Consider the following 16,625-nt stretch of genomic DNA (forward strand, 5'->3'; position numbering starts at 1 on the left):
AATGATGGGCTTGTTAGTCCGCACACCGCGCCCTTGCACGACCTAGTTCAATATCATAGATGAGGGTATTCAAGGATATATTGCATTGGTGGGTATCTGGAAATAGCTTGGAAACAACAAATTTCAAACGACAAATGCAAGTAAATGAAACTCCTGGTAGCATGGCAGGTGAAAAACCAATGGCCAAAAGTTTTTAAGAACAGTCTATGACGTGCCGCCCTCTAGCCGATAGTCTAAAGACCACAACTTCTCCCAGGGGCGAGATCGACTGTTATGTCGACGGCCGGGTGTTGATGGCGAGGAAGCGGCGCCACTTATGTTGGGTTGAGGCGAGGCAGACATAGAACCCTGGGCCAGACAAAGCGCGTTAGCTTCGCAATCAAAAGAATAACAAAAGCAGACCCGGAAAAGACGGAAGGCAAGTAAGTCGGTTCCTACTTTTCACGGGCCGGAGAGCTGGTCACGGCGAACCTCGTCGGTCGGAGCTGCCTCCCTATGCCGCGAGCCGGCATCACCTTCGGCAGGCCGAACTAGGTCAGTGGTGGACTCCACGGCATGCTGTGATGGTGTTGGGGTCCCGCGTTTAGAATTCGAGCTATCGCGGCGGCTGTCAAGGCTCCTGGATAGGGTCTTGGCCACGCCACCTTCGTCTGTACCACGCTTGAGACGGATGCTACCCTTAGCGTCAACATGCGCCGAAGCAACTGTGCTCTTCGCTATACCTGGGGTAGCAGGCGCACCGGGCTTCTCTTCCACGGCATCTAGTAGGTACCAACGTAGGCCGTCTGATAGCTCGAACGGATTCTCGTCATCCAGGGAGGCGCCGTCGCTGGCGTCTCCGAGGGAGCGCCGGTCTGGAACAACACCACTCATTGACTTGGAAAGATCTACAACTCGCTCCTCGATCTTGGTAATGCGAGCGAGGAGCCAGTCTCGGGCTTGAAGCTTATGGGAATCTTGTTCGCGGAGGAAATAGTGAGGCGCGCCCACGTTGAAGGCTGCCCAAGAGCGAATGGCCTGGTTGCGAGTGGGAAGGAAGAGAGCAAGGTCGCCCTCCTTGAAAGATCGATAGGCAATCTTGTCATGAGCTTCGCTCTGGATGCGGTGGTATTTGTCACGGTAGCCTCTGGCTTCTTTCTGCCACTTGCGCGCCAGGATTTCGATGTCCTTCACGCGCTTCACAACAACATCACCAAAAACGCCGACATCAAATTGAGCCAAGCTTTCCATGAAAGCAATGAAAAGGGATTCTTCATTCTCCACGCTTTCGGCTCGCATCCAGCCCAGAAGCGCGGGGTCAGGCTTCAAGGACACAATGCCTGATTGAGCAAGACTTTCACCCAGGCTTGAAGAAGCGGTGAGCTTTGAAGCACGCTGCACAACAAGCTGGCCCTCCTGTTGAATTATAGTGAAGCCTAATTGCTCGAGCATTCGACCTAGCTTCTCAACCTGGGTGATTAATTGTTTGGAGAGCTCATATGACTTGGCACCCCGAGCCTCAGACCGCGCCACAGCCTGTTGCTCTGTCTCCGAAGGGGTCCCTGCCTTTCTCTTCCACTCAGCGGCTTGGTCCTTCAATTCCAGAGCTTGATTCTCGGCCTCGACCAGCTTCTGAGCTAAGTCTGCTTGTTTTCGATCTTGTGCAATCTTGTTATGTAAGGCATCGGAAAGATCCTTGGCCAGTTTCGATGATTTAGACTCGCATTCTTCCAAGCTCTTCGTCCGCTCTTCTACTTCGGACTCAAATTTGATAATCTGCTGTCCAAAGGTCTTGTTCTCAGCAATTGCTAGAGTCGCATTTTCCTCTGCGCTTTTGGCGCGGATTGACAGGTCCTCAGACAAAACCTTGATGGCTTTGATGATATCTGAAAGTTCGGCGGGCGCGGTTTCTCCGGGTGACAGTTTCATGAAAACAGCCTGGAGAGCCCGGTAATTGTCTTGATGATTTTGCTGCAACTCCGATTGCTGACTTTCAAGATCATGAACCTTGGAAAGCAGGGTTTTTTCTTTCTCCTGTCTGGTCTGGATATCTGCATTAAGATCAATAATCTTTTGTCTGTCTTCGGTAGAGTTGGCATGCGCCTCCTGGAGCTCGATCTCGAGTTGCTGTATCCGCTCGTAAGCTTCTTGTGTGCCATTTTCTCGGCTATCCATGAGTCGGTCGAGCTCTTCCTCCATTTCCTCCGTACGAAGCCTAAATTTCTTCAACTCCGCGTCCATATAGCGGCGTTCATCTTCAAATTCGCGTTGGCGAGCTTCGAGGTTGCCAATTAGGTCTTTTTTGGTAGATTGGGCTTCTTGGAACTTATCTGAGTTGGTTTGACGTTCGGCGTGGGTTTCGTTGTGAAGCCGCGCCAATTCCGCCTCGAGGATAACAATACGCTGAATAAGTGCCTTGTCTTCGGAAGACTGGGTTGCTGAGACTCGTCTTGACGAGACGGAGGATCGCCTTGAGAGTGCATCGGGATGCGGAGAAGCAGGGGAACCAGGGAAGTCCGGGCCAAAATTACCACTCGATGGCCGACTCATCTGACTTTGGCGATGTAGAAGATCTTCCAACTTCCGGACGCGACTGTCAGACCCTTTGAGTTTCTCTTCCAATTTTGTCTTCTCTTCTTGCAGACTTCGAACGGAGTCATCCGCACGTAATATAGAGCTGCGGCTCAAGTCAAAAACACTGCCTTGTTTGAACGCCTTGGCTCGCCTTCTCTGCTGTCGAGTTGGTGAATCCAGCTCCTTGAGTTGTTGGCTCAGCTCTTCCGCGAGATTTGCCATGGAATGAGTCGTCTTTAAATCGTCAATATAATACTCAATCTCTTTCCTAGCTACTTCGGGCCACTGGTCATCTTGGCCCTGAAGATTCACTTCGATCCCTGGAGTAGTGGAATCCGTGACGGTCATGAAGTCACCCATATTTTTCAGCCATTTCTTTCTTCGGCGTTGTTCTTCATCTCTCAAAATCGCCATCTCCTCGGCTAGAGTCAAAGAGTCGGTTTTGATCTTTTCGCTCCACTCTCGTCGCCGCACAGATTCAATGAGAATGGACCCATAAACCATTGGCATTTGGAAAACAGAGTAGATCACATCGAAGGCGTTGCTATCCACATCCAAATTGACTAGTCGCCCATGAGCATCGGCAAGCCTGGATTCAAGGGAGGAAATCGTGCGCATGTGTTCGATGGCCGTTCTCTCCGCGGTTCCTCGGCGCTGCACAGCCTGCTCTAGTCCGGCTTGAAGCTCTGCCCCGAACTCTGCCAGGGATGGAAGTAGGTCTTGGGTGTGATTGAATGCAAGCCGTGATATATTGGCTAACGTCTTTTGATTGTTTGGAAGACCAAGGACATGTTCATAATCTGATCCGATCTTCTTGGCGATGGTCTCTACCTCCTCAAGGAGTCCGTCCACCCCTTCAAAATCCGGAGTAAGTGCCTCGTTCGCCAATTGCTGAGTATCTGAAGCAATACCGCCGATAGTGTCCTCAATGCCCTGGACGTTGTCAGCAAAGATCGGCGACACAGTCGCTGCCTCTGCTCCAGCCCGTTGAACCTCGTCCACGTCAACGAAGTCACGAAGTGTTCCGGTTGACCGGTCCTTGTCCATCTTAGGGGTGGACGGACGTCCTAAGAGCGGAAAATCCTTGCGCGCTGGTATGTTGTCCAACGTGGAAAGAGCTTGCTGCCAGCCATCCAGGGCCACCCGCTGCTCTTCCAAAAGATTGTTCGCCCATGACTGCGCCTCTTGGAACCGATGTTCTAAGTTGCCGACATGAGACTTGAGATTCTCGAGAGCCACGCCAACTGCCCGGTTGATAATATCGGTCCGCTCGTTATGTTCTCGGATGCTCTTATCAATTGATCCACAGCGGCTAGACAAATCCAGTGCCCAGTTCCGCCGTGCCATATAAAGGTTTCGCCATGCCTGCAGGTCGTTTTGGTCTTTGAGAGTTGCTGGAGGACTACCAGGTTGAAATGGCTCAGGCGGGGGCAGTTCTGGAAACTCGACGTCACCTGGTTCGCTAATATATTGTCGGTCGTATACAAAGATCTCGTTCTGCAGTGGTTGCCTTTATGTTAGTTCAAGCCCGAATCACAATCTCCACATCGATCACTCCATACCTCGGTAGCGAGAGTTTGTATTTTCACATTCTTTCCCCGGGCGGTCATCAAAATTTGCCGTGGCGGTGGGATAGAAGTATGGCGAACAATCCATAACTTCAAAGCATCGGGACTAGAGACAATGAACTGCGTCAGCTGGTGATCACATAGTACCATAAAGCGGAAGTAATGAGGTACTCAAATCTAGATGATACAGGAATGGACATACGAGGCGAAAGCTACGGGGTCTGCCAGGAAATGCTCGCCCGTGTGAGCAATGTAGATGTGCAGCGACATACCCCCCGCCGCTTCAGTGAAAGTAAAAGAGAAATGTGAAGTGATTTTCTCAAAGAAGATGACATATGAGAGAAAATCAAATAAAATGAAAGAATCCTGAAGCCCCCGATCAGGCTGGCCTTTGGACGATGGTAAGCGTTGCGGAGCGACGCTTGTGCCGGGGAAAGCTTGTCCACCGCCTCCGGGCCCTTCTCATCACAAGATGCGCCAACCATCATAGGATCTGGCGTTTATGGCTGCAAAACATGGCCAGTCACTGCCTCACCTGCAAGCGGGTGAGGTGACGCTACTTGATTACGCTGCAGATGACTCTCGCGATATTGTGCCTTTATCTGACAAAGAGGCTTTGGTCCTACAGCTCTACAACCAGATACAGGAACAGCAACTGGAAAAGGCATTTCTCGAACAAGGTATGGCATGGAGTCTATGATTTTATTGATCCCTTTCTAATTCATTTTCTTACTTTAGACTTGGAAACATTTTCGGGCGAAGATGCCGAAGCGCAACTTGCGATCGCGGAGCGTGAGCTCCTGGAGGCGCGATCTACGTACACGGTCAGGAGGAAGGCCGTCCAGACGATCCTCATGACTGATCCGATCCTTAAAGCCGTTCACCTGAAGGCTACTACTCCTGCCGAGAGGTACGTACCGAAAATCCCCGGGCTAGACCACGGTCTTATTGAGAAATACGATAGGGCACTTCTTCATCTACTGAACCGTCGCGATGTGCTTACACTCGCCCATGAGAATCTTGCCTCGGCACATGACTTGGTGATTAAGCAGATCTCCGACATTGAAGTAGAGAATCTAGAGATCAACCGCGAAAATCAGCAACTAGTGCGCCAGCTACTAGAGCTCACGAAACAAGATTCATCCTGGAGAGAGAAGCTTGAGGATTCCCAACTGTTTCAACTTGAAGAGCTGGAAGTGGATTTAAAGTCTCGCAAAGCTCAGTGGGAAACCATGAAGAATATTGCAAGCGCAGTGGTAGTTGGGAGTGGATTGAATTGGGCTGATGACGACATGCTTCGCGCGTTGGTGATAGATGAAAGTGATGACTGAGATGTTTGTTTTTCTTTTTTAACGCGTTTGTTTCGCGCGGCTCTTTATTTCAAATCGCGTACAATACCCAAGTTTTGAAACATTCTAATTCTGTCTAATTCTGTCTAATTCTGTCTATTACATGGTAAATTAGAATTGGATCAGTGGACTGGATGATAATTTCAAAGGCTGACCCACGTCTACCTAGGTACATCACTCCAATTATTCACATATGTCGGTGTAGAACAGCATGTAAGATTTCGTTAGTAAAGTAAGGGCTCTGTGTGTCGAGCCTAACTCATCTGCCAAGCAAAATCAACATAAATTTACTTATTTTAACTCCGTACGGAGTACTTATATTCAGAATACAGACGCGACTCTATGACGCTCCTCTCGGAATGGTAGGAACATCAATACAAGTGGGGTTCAAACATTGATACTGCCGTACTGTAGTGAGTGTGGTAAGTAACTAAGTGAAAGGTACATACATAGGGAATGTGGCCTATGCGCTCTTATGGAAGAATATAAATAAAATGGTTGTTCTTGATCTATCGACTCCCTTGGACTATGTCGTACAGAGTATGTTTGCATTAGGCTGCATGCTAGTGCGGAGTACCATCTGGAAGATTATTGACTTCTAATCTAACAACCCAAGGGGTAGGGGTGTAATATGTGATACGGTCTAGTCATGGAGATGATGTCCATACACTTGTACTCTAATTAGCTTGTGATGATGGTGTGATCCGGCTCTGTAAGGAAGGAGTCTAAGATCGACTTATACAATATTATTAGCCTGTTTTCCCTTGTCTCACTTGGTGCAGTACTAGTAATTTGGTATTGATCTGGGATAACGATAAACATAGCCGCCCTATACTATCTGTCCACCCCTCTCGATCTAACTATAACATATCAGAATAAATCTACAGTGCGCAAGAGGGTACGGAGTAAGCAATGTTAATACCCGTGGATTTACTCTGGTACCTCTCCGGCCGTGTTTCCAATTAGTGGTTACGCTAAAAGGGTACGCCACGCTCATGATTAGCAACCGTCCGCCCTTGCCTTAAGATACTACCGCTATGTACGGAGTACACACCTTGGCTCTATGATTGGGTTTACTCCATTACACAAATCGCTGGAACAATAGCTATTGCTTTGACACCGAGAGCTTAAGTAGACGTTTTTTTGCGAAAATCCAAATCTTTCAACTTGAGGGCATGGGACTGTACCGAAGATGTTGGCCTGGCACCTGGTTTTTCTAAGAGAGCAAAGGTACTTATACAAGTATGTACACATGACCTTGCGGAGGACTACTAGAGCCATCACACGCTTTTTTGGCTACCTAAACGAGCTGATTTGGTATAGTTAGCAAGGATCTGTTCAAAAAGATGCCTAATCAGAAAAAATTTCGCGTTCGGCATCTCTTCCTTATGTGGATTTCATTGATCTTATTTCATGTCTGTCTTCATGTCTATTTTTTCATGCCGATTAGGTCACTTACGATGTTTAATATTGTACCATCACCTTTCATACATCATAGCTCATTTATAAGTCATGGTATAAAGACTGATACTGTCTTTGATATCGTTTAAGTTGGCAAATATTCATTTCATTGAAATGGGGGTGAGAAGTAATAATAAATACAGCATCACCATGGGAGACTGCACATTAAGGGACTGTAGGCCGGTAATACCAAGTACTAGATACCTGCTGGAGAAACAAGGCTACTATGAAATACCGCGTACTGTGTACCTGTACTCAGTACGTTTGCGCGGTTTATTAATAAGACGGAGCGAGACGTAATTCTCCACCATAGAGTCCGGAATGATGGGCTCATTTCATATCACTGTATTTATGTGTCTCTCTCATTTGGCTCCTTGAGCATAGTTTTTGTATGGGAAAAAGAGTAAATAGATCAATGAGCCAAAACTCGAATGATATCAATGCCAATTCAGAGATCAATCGCAGAAATCAGACTGAAATCGGCATGGTTCTATGATGATTAGGAGAGGGATTGTAAATTACCAGTATTACATTCCCTCAGCCAGTCAGCGAAATGGCCCTTGCTGTGCGTCCCCTCTCTTTGCTACTACTACGGCCCTCCCCCCTCTACTCTTTTCCTCTCTTACTATCTTCCTACACTACCAACTCCCCATACAATTCTTCCCATACAAAAAAAAGGTACTGCATATCCCCTTCTATATAAACATTATCAACACTATTGAGTCGCATTTCCTCCACCACCACCACATTTCCTTTTTTTACCAAATCTTCTTGACCTGAAGAGCCTTCTATTTCCATCTCATTGTCAATGTCTTTTTTTCCTCAATGCGCAACCTCGCGGTCGCGCTGTCAAGCTACATATCTTTTGCTCAGCTCACTAACAGAAAACCAATAGTTTCTTTTTTTTACAAACACATTTAATATCTTGAACGTCAAATTCAAGTAAGTCGAATCCACCCCTATCATCTCCATTCTGCATTTTCCCGCGGTCGCAAGTGCTCGGGTTTGCGCGCAACGCGACTGATCACCAATTCGTCGCGTCTTCCCCCCTTCTCACTTTTCCCCATAACAACAATTATCTTCTTCCTACGCATATCAATTGTGCGGAAATATCCTTACTCTTTACTATTACACCTCTATATTTCCCCTCCATAGATCACTTGCACCACAAATCTTCCTCGATCGCGTCTAATCTTCAACAGTCATCATGCCTAAGGAGAAGTCTACCCGCAAGGCCCCCGAGAAGCGCCAGGCTCGCCGCAAGAAGGGTATGTCTATCTCATGAAATCATTGAACGCGCTGTTCATGGAACTGACTTGCTAAACAGATCCCAACGCCCCCAAGCGTGGTCTCTCCGCCTACATGTTCTTTGCCAATGACAACCGCGATAAGGTTCGCGAGGAGAACCCCGGCATCAGCTTCGGTATGTGACTTGACTGTGTTTAATTGGAAATCTCTAACAACCCTACAGGCCAGGTCGGCAAGCAGCTTGGTGACAGATGGAAGGCTCTGAGCGAGACCGACCGCAAGCCCTACGATGATAAGGCTGCCAAGGACAAGAAGCGCTACGAAGAGGAGAAGGCAGCTTATCTTGCTAAGCCTGACGATGATGAGGAGGAGGAATCCTCTTAAATTGCCTCTCTAGCTTCACTTCGTCTTCGGCCTTTAGGCGTTTGTGTTTCTTTAATGGTTTCCTCTGGTTTTATTTTTTCGGATGGTTTCGTGCACGGCTTCTGGGTTTGATGGACGGAGGGGTTTCTTTGATTCTGATCTGTTCCTCTCTTTGCCCATATTGAAGGGTATTAAGTTAGCAATGGGAAAACACTTTTTCCAAGTGTGACATGTCCACACAGTTTTGCTTTTAGCCTTATTCACAAAAGCGTAGATTAACTCGAGCTGAAGCTGTAGTATCCTGAACACTTCGATGTCAATTGAGGATTGCTTCAAAATTGCCTCGGTTGAGCTTTGAATTCTCTGCAGAGTCTTGAGGGAGCTCCGGGTAGCTCTCCGGAGCTGGAGACCCACAAAATCGGGGCGGGGCTGACCGCCTGCGTCATTCACCGCCCTAAAATCCGGGGGCGAAGCTTGAAGTTTAACCTTGAGTTTGTTTTTTTCTCACTCCAAGTTCTACTGACGAGCTTCTGATTATTGCCTTACTATTGGCTAGATATGTTATATTGGGACTGAAGTTCGCAGATGAGCCAACAAAAGCTTCGTGAAACGCGATCACTCGGACTATCGGATGCCAAGATGCTCCCAGCTATGACAACGTGCTTCCGGGCCATTGGGGGAATTTTCGCTGCCTGGGGTTGCCAAGTAGAACTTAGACCACCAGGCCCAAAATCATCGACGACGTTTTTCGAATGTCGAGTCTAAGAGATTGTCTAGGGCAAATACACATGACAGGACCAATACAAACCCGACACATCTCGCAGCAAAGATGCACAGACCGGAATCAAATCCAACTGGGATTAACAAATTCGATACCAGGAACATTGGTCGAAGGTCGAAGGTGCCTGTGAACATTGACAGCGGGCTGAGATCCGGTGCTCAGGCGTGATATAGAACTCAGGTGCGTTCGGAGACGGAGACAATGCGATCTATGGTAAGTCGATCTAGGGTGCTGGTGATGTGATTTATACGCGAACAATACAACTCAGGGCTATATTGATCGGATCCAGGCCTTCGAAATGATATAGCCCTCGAAGATACGAGGCAACGACGATTCGTTAGACACCTGCGTAAGTCGGCCCGGCCCGGGCCTTTGATATATGCAATGTGTGGCGATATGACGTGCATCAGTTGTGCCTTTCAATACGATCTAGACCCTTGGCAATACAGGCGACGACGAGTTGATATGTACCTGTGTAGGTACGGTTTTAGGCTTTAACATATCCAGTATGATGGCATCTTGATACGTTTGCGCCGGGTCTTTGATGCGATCTAGGGTGGCGACGATGTGGAGCTCTAAAATATGATGCAACGACGACACGCTAACGCAATCTTTGATTGAGCCTCGCCGTTTTCAACGCTGTTTCAACCGCAGCTCAATTCTCCATCGTCGTGGTGTCACATCATCGGCATAGGAATGTCACAGCTAGTCGTTGTTTGGTGTGTTGAACCTCAACATAGCTGACCAAACTTCATATCTCGAGAAACTGACCACAGGTACTGATGTCTCACCAGCCGATGAGACAAGCAAGCCTGATGCATGGCCAAGAAAGCGCCGAAACAAAGCCGCTTGTGGTGCCAGTTCATGAATTGCATGGCACCGGCGATTGGTATCTCAGTCACACGTTTGTTTAGGCAGTTCTCTACAAATAGGTCACATTTATCTTGGGCTAATTCGCTATCTCTATCTTCACCATGTATTCTGACAACACGGCTTAAAATGAACAAAAAGGAAACAGATGACGATTAGTCTCTGCAGTGGATCTTTTTCGGGCCATCCCCTATCAGAATCTATAAGAGGAAGCATTTTCAGTATTAGGCCTCAGCATTTGGAAACAGTAACTCTAAGCGTAATTCTCATGCGGGTGGGATGTAGTATAACTCTATATATTCTTGCAGTTCATTCTACTTTCCTGTAAGGGGTGATCTAGGAATAGAATTTCATGTTATTATGAGGCTCTAAGATATTGTGGGGCGCTATCAAATGACTGGACGCTGTCCATTTCTGTGGTTTCAAGCCATGCATTAAGATGTGAATTTTACCCTATAATCTGTGATTTCGTTGCCACATATTCTTTCCCTTTGACCTTTCTCACGGCGTGGATGCACAATATACTTCGATGCTGACAGGTTACAAGATCTAGGAACACGAGTCTTATCGGTCATTTTAATTCCCTGCGTAACTCAAAGACATAATTTCACAGTATGATTGGTCTATCTATCAGGGGCTGTCTCTAATAGAGAGACAGAGAACCCAGTGCTTTCCCCATCTTTAGGGCTGTGGTGGAATACGAAATCCATGGAACATACATTTGTAACTGATATCTGGTATTCGATGTCCTGGATCATATATAATGTATGGAGATATAATCTACATCAGAAACATCTACAATGATCAAAAGATATTAGATCTTTACCAAATCATCGAGTCCATACCTTCACCGTTCGAAATGGCCAACACACAAACTCCACCGCAGAAGCCCCGCCATTCCCGCGTGAACACGTCAAATTGTCGGACGCAAGGGAGAACCCTGTCTAGAGCCTCACACGTGAGGACTTTTTTCTGTGAATTTCCAATCCCGTCCAATGTCTCGTTGAGTCTGATGGCTTAAATAATCTTAAATTACTTGCATGTGAGCTTATTGGCTTTGTTCACGCCAAAATTTCTCTTTTGCCCCTCTATTATTTCATCCCCCTCCCCGATAATTCCCACCCATATGGGCTGGACCTGTGGACTCCATGGCTCTGCGCTTATCTGCTGTGAACGCTGAGGAGGTTGCAGCCGGGTTCACTACATTTCGTGACCCTCTTCCCGAGCATGCGGCCGAAGTTACCTCTCTTATCGCCGATTTATACAGCATCAGTTCATTGTTCGCTAGTTTGGATGCTTTGTACCTGGACATTCGTTATAGGCGCAATTTCTCGCTCATTCAACCCGACTTGGAGTTAGTGCGGATCAGTCTTAAATATACCCTCGAGGACATTTTCGGCTTTTTTCGCAGCCTTGATGGCGGGAAATCTAGCCCGGCGCATTACAAGCGCACATGGAAGAACATCCACGAGTTCTTTTGGAACGAATCGCATTATAGCCTAGCGACCCGCCTAGCCAAGTTTAGGACGATGCTTAGAGAATTGACTGAATTGGCAAGAGAGTAGGTATCCCACGCGATTTACTGGCAAATGCAGTCGTATACTCATCTGTGATCTTTGCTAGTGGTTACCAAGACTCCCCAATCCTCCCAGGCCTTCGAAATGGCATGAAAAGTTTGCTCGCTGTACAGGAACGTCGAATAGCTCAACAACTAGAGCGTATGTCACTCAACCGGAGCCCCTCCTCTAGCGGCAATGCTGCTGAACCACCCAGCCCTGTTGATGACCGGAAAACATCACGGCGGAGGTCGTACGAGCGTACTCGCCCAGCACATCTATCTCCGACATCGCCATTATCTCCTTCTTCTGGTGTATTCTCGGATATCCCGACATCTATCTCAGATACCCCAGGCTCACCGATGACTTCTACAACGGCAACAACCGCCACCAGCTTCTCGAATACATCCGATTCTATTAAAGAGCATTGGGCTAAATCAGTGTTCAATACTGCTGGCTCGCATCCCCTGCCGAGATCACCACATAAGTGAGTAATGCATAGGCTAGGTAATTGATAGAATTCCATTGACGGTTTCGGAATAGATCACGCTGTGAGGGGAACAATCACGTCGGTATCAAGCAACAACTCAAGGAAATGGAATTTGAGGAGCTTCTTCAATTGTGAGTCGTGGAATATGGCTCGTTCCAGTATATAATTGACATGAAGCAGATCCCTCGAGGAGGAATCCGACATGCGCATTTCATTTTATCTACGAAAAAGAGATCACCGCGTGCGTATTCTCTGCAAAATTCCACACCACACGAGGCCCAGTGAGTATTTTTGTTTGCCCTTGAATCTGCTCGAAGCTGTGCGAGATGGCCCTTTTCTTCGTCTGTGCAGACGGCGAAATAAAGGCACAGTGCTTATTCTTTGGGCTTTGCTCAAGTTCACGAGTATGGAAGGTTGGTATTGCCCTTTAAGCAGTTTGTCTTTGATGTTAATCCGATGTACTTACGAACCCCATTCAATAGACCTAGTGATTTTTCACAACACCTTCCTGGCCTTACGCTCTCAGGACTCAGGCCACCCTGTGGATGGATTTATAGACTATGAGCTGGACGGCGAAGAAGAGCTATATGGAGGGTGAATTAAGCCATACAATGAGCATGGGAGCCTGTGAAAACTAACTCTAACCAGTGTTATTACGGATGATGGATACGGACATGCACTCCGCGTATACGAGGATGTGGAGAGTGGAGCAGTGAGGCTTCAAGCATCGGTGCATGAAGGCGAGATGACCCGGTATGTTGAACTTTGATAGCATAATGTATTAAACTCGATGCTAACAACCACAGAACACCTGTTTGGACTGCCTTTATCACCCATAATATCGGCAGGCGGAACTGGATCAAGTCCATTGATCCTCAGACTGTAATTATGCGTAATCTCAAGCCCGTGGTATATATGTCCACGGAAGATTATAATCCGCAGCAGACAACCCAGGGGTATCATATTTTGAAGTTTGAAACCTCTAGAGGTGAGTACTTAGCCGTGAATGGGCCTCTCTTTTTTTTGGTCGACTGAATTGTTGATTGTGTACTTACTAGATGCCAATGAGTTCCTGGACGCTATGAACGAACTGGCTGAAACCATTCGTTGAGTAATGAGTTGACTGCCCAGTTGAGACGGACGGTGCTTGGTAATCCTTTTCGGGCATCCATCATAGATGGACGACAGGTGACGAGTAATGCTGAGATGACTGCAATGATCAAGATTTCAAAAGCCAGGAGGGTTAGTTATTATCTGTGGTAATTAGCTAAATATTCTTATAATTTATCGTTTCAATTGATACCTGAATACACCATAGTTTGGTGTGACTACCTGGGTAGCTCGGTTAACTTGCATCGTATATCTCCAGAACCTTTCAGATATATCCCAAAGCAACGGAATTAACGACATATATCCATATTTAGTTATTGCGTTCTCTTATTGGGTTCTCGAACTCATGTAGCTAGCTACGCACGAAGAAACCTCATATATAGTAGATGTAATTTTCAAGAATTTAAAGATCGCAAGCTTCCTTCGAGCATGGGGGGTATCAAATATACAAAAGGCAAGGGAACATGTCGAAATTCGAGCTCAAGCCGCTGGCTTCTTCGGTGCAGGAATCCAAGGAACTACTTTAAACAATTGACAAGGGTCTTTCTCCCACCGAGGCACGTAGCTCGGCTTTTGCATATAGAGAGGCAAAAAGTGAAGTTCCGGGTCTGGCAGGTCGTTTGGGTCAGGCGGAGGAGGGGGGTTGATTTCCCTTTCGCGATCCGCGGCATCACATCTCGCCTTTGACTCTTCGAACTCTTTTCGGATCTCTTTTAATCTCCACTGTTCGTTGGCTTTTCGTTTCGCCATTCGTTCCTCAGCGGTGGTCCGCTTGAAAATCGTCTGCTCCCGCATAGTCTTGAGTTCTTCCATCTGGTTTTTGCGCTCCTCTTCGTTCGTGGAGAAGCTGTAAAATCCAGTTCCACGATTGCGCACCTCTTCCTCAGCGTCATAGTGCTTTTGTTCTGGTGGGGTGGGCGAGCGATCGCGACGAGCAGCAAGATGGGACATCTGCGACGCCAGCTTGGAATCGGGGTTGAAGGCCTCGGTCTGAACAGCCTCTCCGTAGATTAGATTTTCGGGACGAGCAGGGCGCCAGCGTTCCTGGGCAGCTTTGCCACCTGCTTCCTCATCTTTGGCACGAGCAGCTTCAGCAGCCTCCGCACGAGTCCCACGACGGGAACGGCCAAACTCATCTTCATAGGAAATGACCGAAGCCATGTCATCATCACTTTCCTCCTGTTTAGATTCTTGCTCGTTTGCGTGTTTGAGATCAAAATCTACCAATCCCTCTCTCTCTTTGCGTCGCAGTCGCCTCAGGTAAGCGTCTGGGTCGGATGGATGAGGCGGAGTATCATCATCGTCACTATCGCCAGCAAGATGAAGTCCTTTCTTCATGTCATTGTAAATCTGCACTTTCTCCTCCATGTGACGGCGGGACCGGCCCAGCGTGGCGGTATCAACGGAGCCGATGTCCAGGGTACTCCTGTGGACTTGTTTGAGTGCCCGGTTGTCATCTGCAAGATCGGCTGCAGCACGTTTCAAAGATCCTTTGTTGTGTTTTGAGAAGATGTCTGATTTGGGGGCTTTGGAGGGACGCTGGCGCCCTTGTGAGGATGCAGTGTTTGTTCCTTGGGCGATCAGCGAGGAGAGTTGGGAGGAGAAAGCAAGGTTTGAAGCTGTTTGTTCATTGTTATTCTTTTTTGCACGAGGCTTCCCATAGAGGGAATCCTGATCAGCAGGCATGGCGATATGAACACAAGCAAAGCGTGAAGTCAAGAAGGAAGCAACCTTGATGAAAGGGACATCTTACGGCAATCGATAAAAGCCTTATCGCGATAAGCCCTGCAGGCCGATCTATACCGCCCTCCAGCTCAGATGGGTTCTGCCAGCGATCTCGGCTTACTAAGGCCGATGTTCGCAGCGGGGCAGCACCCCACCGAGCAATAGATCGCGCCGTGACTCAATTGATGCAGTTTTAATCTGATAGTGAACACTTGGTTGAGATCAGAAACTACAATTGATCTTTTGAATTCAAAACCTTCAATTCAGGATCATGTCTAGCCCTATCTTCCTTGGTGTTATTGGTAAACACCCCTCGACAACAAACCTTGGACATCCTGAAGAGTTCTAACGGTTGATGTATTAGGTGTCGGAGGCGTTGGTACTTCGTTCCTCCAGCAGCTCGCTCGTCTGCCCAATGCGCCCCAGCTTGTCCTCCTTGCCCGTTCCTCCCAGACTCTCCTTGCGCCCACTCCGGCCTACTCCCCGGCTATCCCCGCCGCCGATTGGGCCACAGCATCTGCTGCACCATCTTTGACCAAGAGCGGCGCTCTTCAGGCCGAGGAAATTGCAACTTATCTTGCCTCCGCCCCTGGCCGAGCTATCTTGGTCGATAACACCTCCGACATTAACCTGGCCCGCCAGTACCCCACATTCCTCAAGAAGGGTATCTCAGTGGTTACACCGAACAAGAAGGGATTCTCCGATGACTTGTCTCTGTGGAAGGATATTTTTGCTTCCGCTGCTGAGGGTAAGGCTTTCGTCTACCACGAGAGCACCGTGGGCGCAGGTCTGCCCGTCCTGTCGACACTGAAGGACCTTGTGGCTACCGGTGACGAGGTGACCCGTATCGAGGGTGTGTTCTCTGGCACGCTCTCTTTCCTGTTCAACAACTTCGCTCCTGCATCAGGGTCTTCCGATGCCCAGTGGAGTGCTGTTGTTGCCCAGGCTAAGGAGCTGGGCTACACCGAGCCCGATCCTCGCGATGACCTGAACGGCATGGACGTTGCCCGCAAGCTCACCATTCTGGCCCGTCTTGCTGGTCTGGAGGTTTCCCGCCCTGACTCATTCCCCATTGAGTCTTTGATTCCCGCCGAACTTGCATCCCTTCCCAGTTCCGCAGACGGCATTTCTCAGTTCATGACCCGTCTCCCCGAATTTGACGCCCAGATGGCCAATGTTAAGGAGACTGCCGAGAAGCAGGGCAAGGTTGTCCGTTACGTTGGTAGCATTGATGTCGCTTCCAAAGCTGTCAAGGTTGGCTTGCAGTACTTCGACAAGGATAGCGCCATTGCTGGTCTGAAGGGCAGCGATAACATCATCAGCTTCTACACCAAGCGTTACGGTGCCAATCCTCTGATTGTCCAGGGTGCCGGTGCTGGTGGCGATGTCACTGCTATGGGTGTTTCCGCCGACCTGATCAAGGTCGTCGAGCGCCTCCGCTAGATTGTTGAACTTAGAACTCCAAAAATAAAATTCGGAATCGACACAGCACATATATCATCGGTTTACTCTAGAAATTGCTCGTGGTTTGCTAGTTGGCTTTATACAAAG

General features: G+C 48.1%; 6 protein-coding genes across 6 annotated transcripts; 4 read left to right on the forward strand and 2 right to left on the reverse strand.

Annotated features, from left to right (window-relative positions):
- Nucleotides 1-441: 441 nt before the first annotated feature.
- Nucleotides 442-4,391, reverse strand: atg11 (autophagy protein ATG11; the record flags this gene model as incomplete). The annotated part of the gene is given in 3 exon segments (XM_057244547.1): nucleotides 442-4,050; nucleotides 4,116-4,291; nucleotides 4,310-4,391. The coding sequence occupies 3 exon segments, from the start codon at nucleotides 4,389-4,391 to the stop codon at nucleotides 442-444; spliced, it is 3,867 nt and encodes a 1,288-aa protein (XP_057096085.1).
- A 232-nt stretch (nucleotides 4,392-4,623) lies between these two features.
- On the forward strand, nucleotides 4,624-5,452 carry N7529_009021 (centromere protein H; the record flags this gene model as incomplete). The annotated part of the gene is made up of 2 exons (XM_057244548.1): nucleotides 4,624-4,801; nucleotides 4,860-5,452. The coding sequence occupies 2 exons, from the start codon at nucleotides 4,624-4,626 to the stop codon at nucleotides 5,450-5,452; spliced, it is 771 nt and encodes a 256-aa protein (XP_057096086.1).
- Nucleotides 5,453-8,138: 2,686 nt separating this feature from the next.
- On the forward strand, nucleotides 8,139-8,563 carry nhp6 (high-mobility group nucleosome-binding protein; the record flags this gene model as incomplete). The annotated part of the gene is made up of 3 exons (XM_057244549.1): nucleotides 8,139-8,199; nucleotides 8,259-8,354; nucleotides 8,403-8,563. 3 exons carry the CDS (start codon nucleotides 8,139-8,141, stop codon nucleotides 8,561-8,563), a joined length of 318 nt encoding a protein of 105 aa, XP_057096087.1.
- Nucleotides 8,564-11,341: 2,778 nt separating this feature from the next.
- N7529_009023 (uncharacterized protein) lies at nucleotides 11,342-13,350 on the forward strand (the record flags this gene model as incomplete). Its single annotated transcript, XM_057244550.1, has 8 exons — nucleotides 11,342-11,754; nucleotides 11,817-12,236; nucleotides 12,293-12,370; nucleotides 12,420-12,652; nucleotides 12,722-12,833; nucleotides 12,888-12,992; nucleotides 13,046-13,227; nucleotides 13,298-13,350. The coding sequence occupies 8 exons, from the start codon at nucleotides 11,342-11,344 to the stop codon at nucleotides 13,348-13,350; spliced, it is 1,596 nt and encodes a 531-aa protein (XP_057096088.1).
- Nucleotides 13,351-13,829: 479 nt separating this feature from the next.
- Nucleotides 13,830-15,035, reverse strand: N7529_009024 (CCDC174 family protein; the record flags this gene model as incomplete). Its single annotated transcript, XM_057244551.1, has 1 exon — nucleotides 13,830-15,035. One exon carries the CDS (start codon nucleotides 15,033-15,035, stop codon nucleotides 13,830-13,832), a length of 1,206 nt encoding a protein of 401 aa, XP_057096089.1.
- A 310-nt stretch (nucleotides 15,036-15,345) lies between these two features.
- N7529_009025 (homoserine dehydrogenase) lies at nucleotides 15,346-16,517 on the forward strand (the record flags this gene model as incomplete). The annotated part of the gene is made up of 2 exons (XM_057244552.1): nucleotides 15,346-15,376; nucleotides 15,439-16,517. 2 exons carry the CDS (start codon nucleotides 15,346-15,348, stop codon nucleotides 16,515-16,517), a joined length of 1,110 nt encoding a protein of 369 aa, XP_057096090.1.
- Between the last annotated feature and the right edge of the window lie 108 nt (nucleotides 16,518-16,625).

Source organism: Penicillium soppii (assembly GCF_028829465.1).
Source record: "Penicillium soppii strain IBT 18220 chromosome Unknown utg000006l, whole genome shotgun sequence".
NCBI lineage: Eukaryota > Fungi > Ascomycota > Eurotiomycetes > Eurotiales > Aspergillaceae > Penicillium > Penicillium soppii.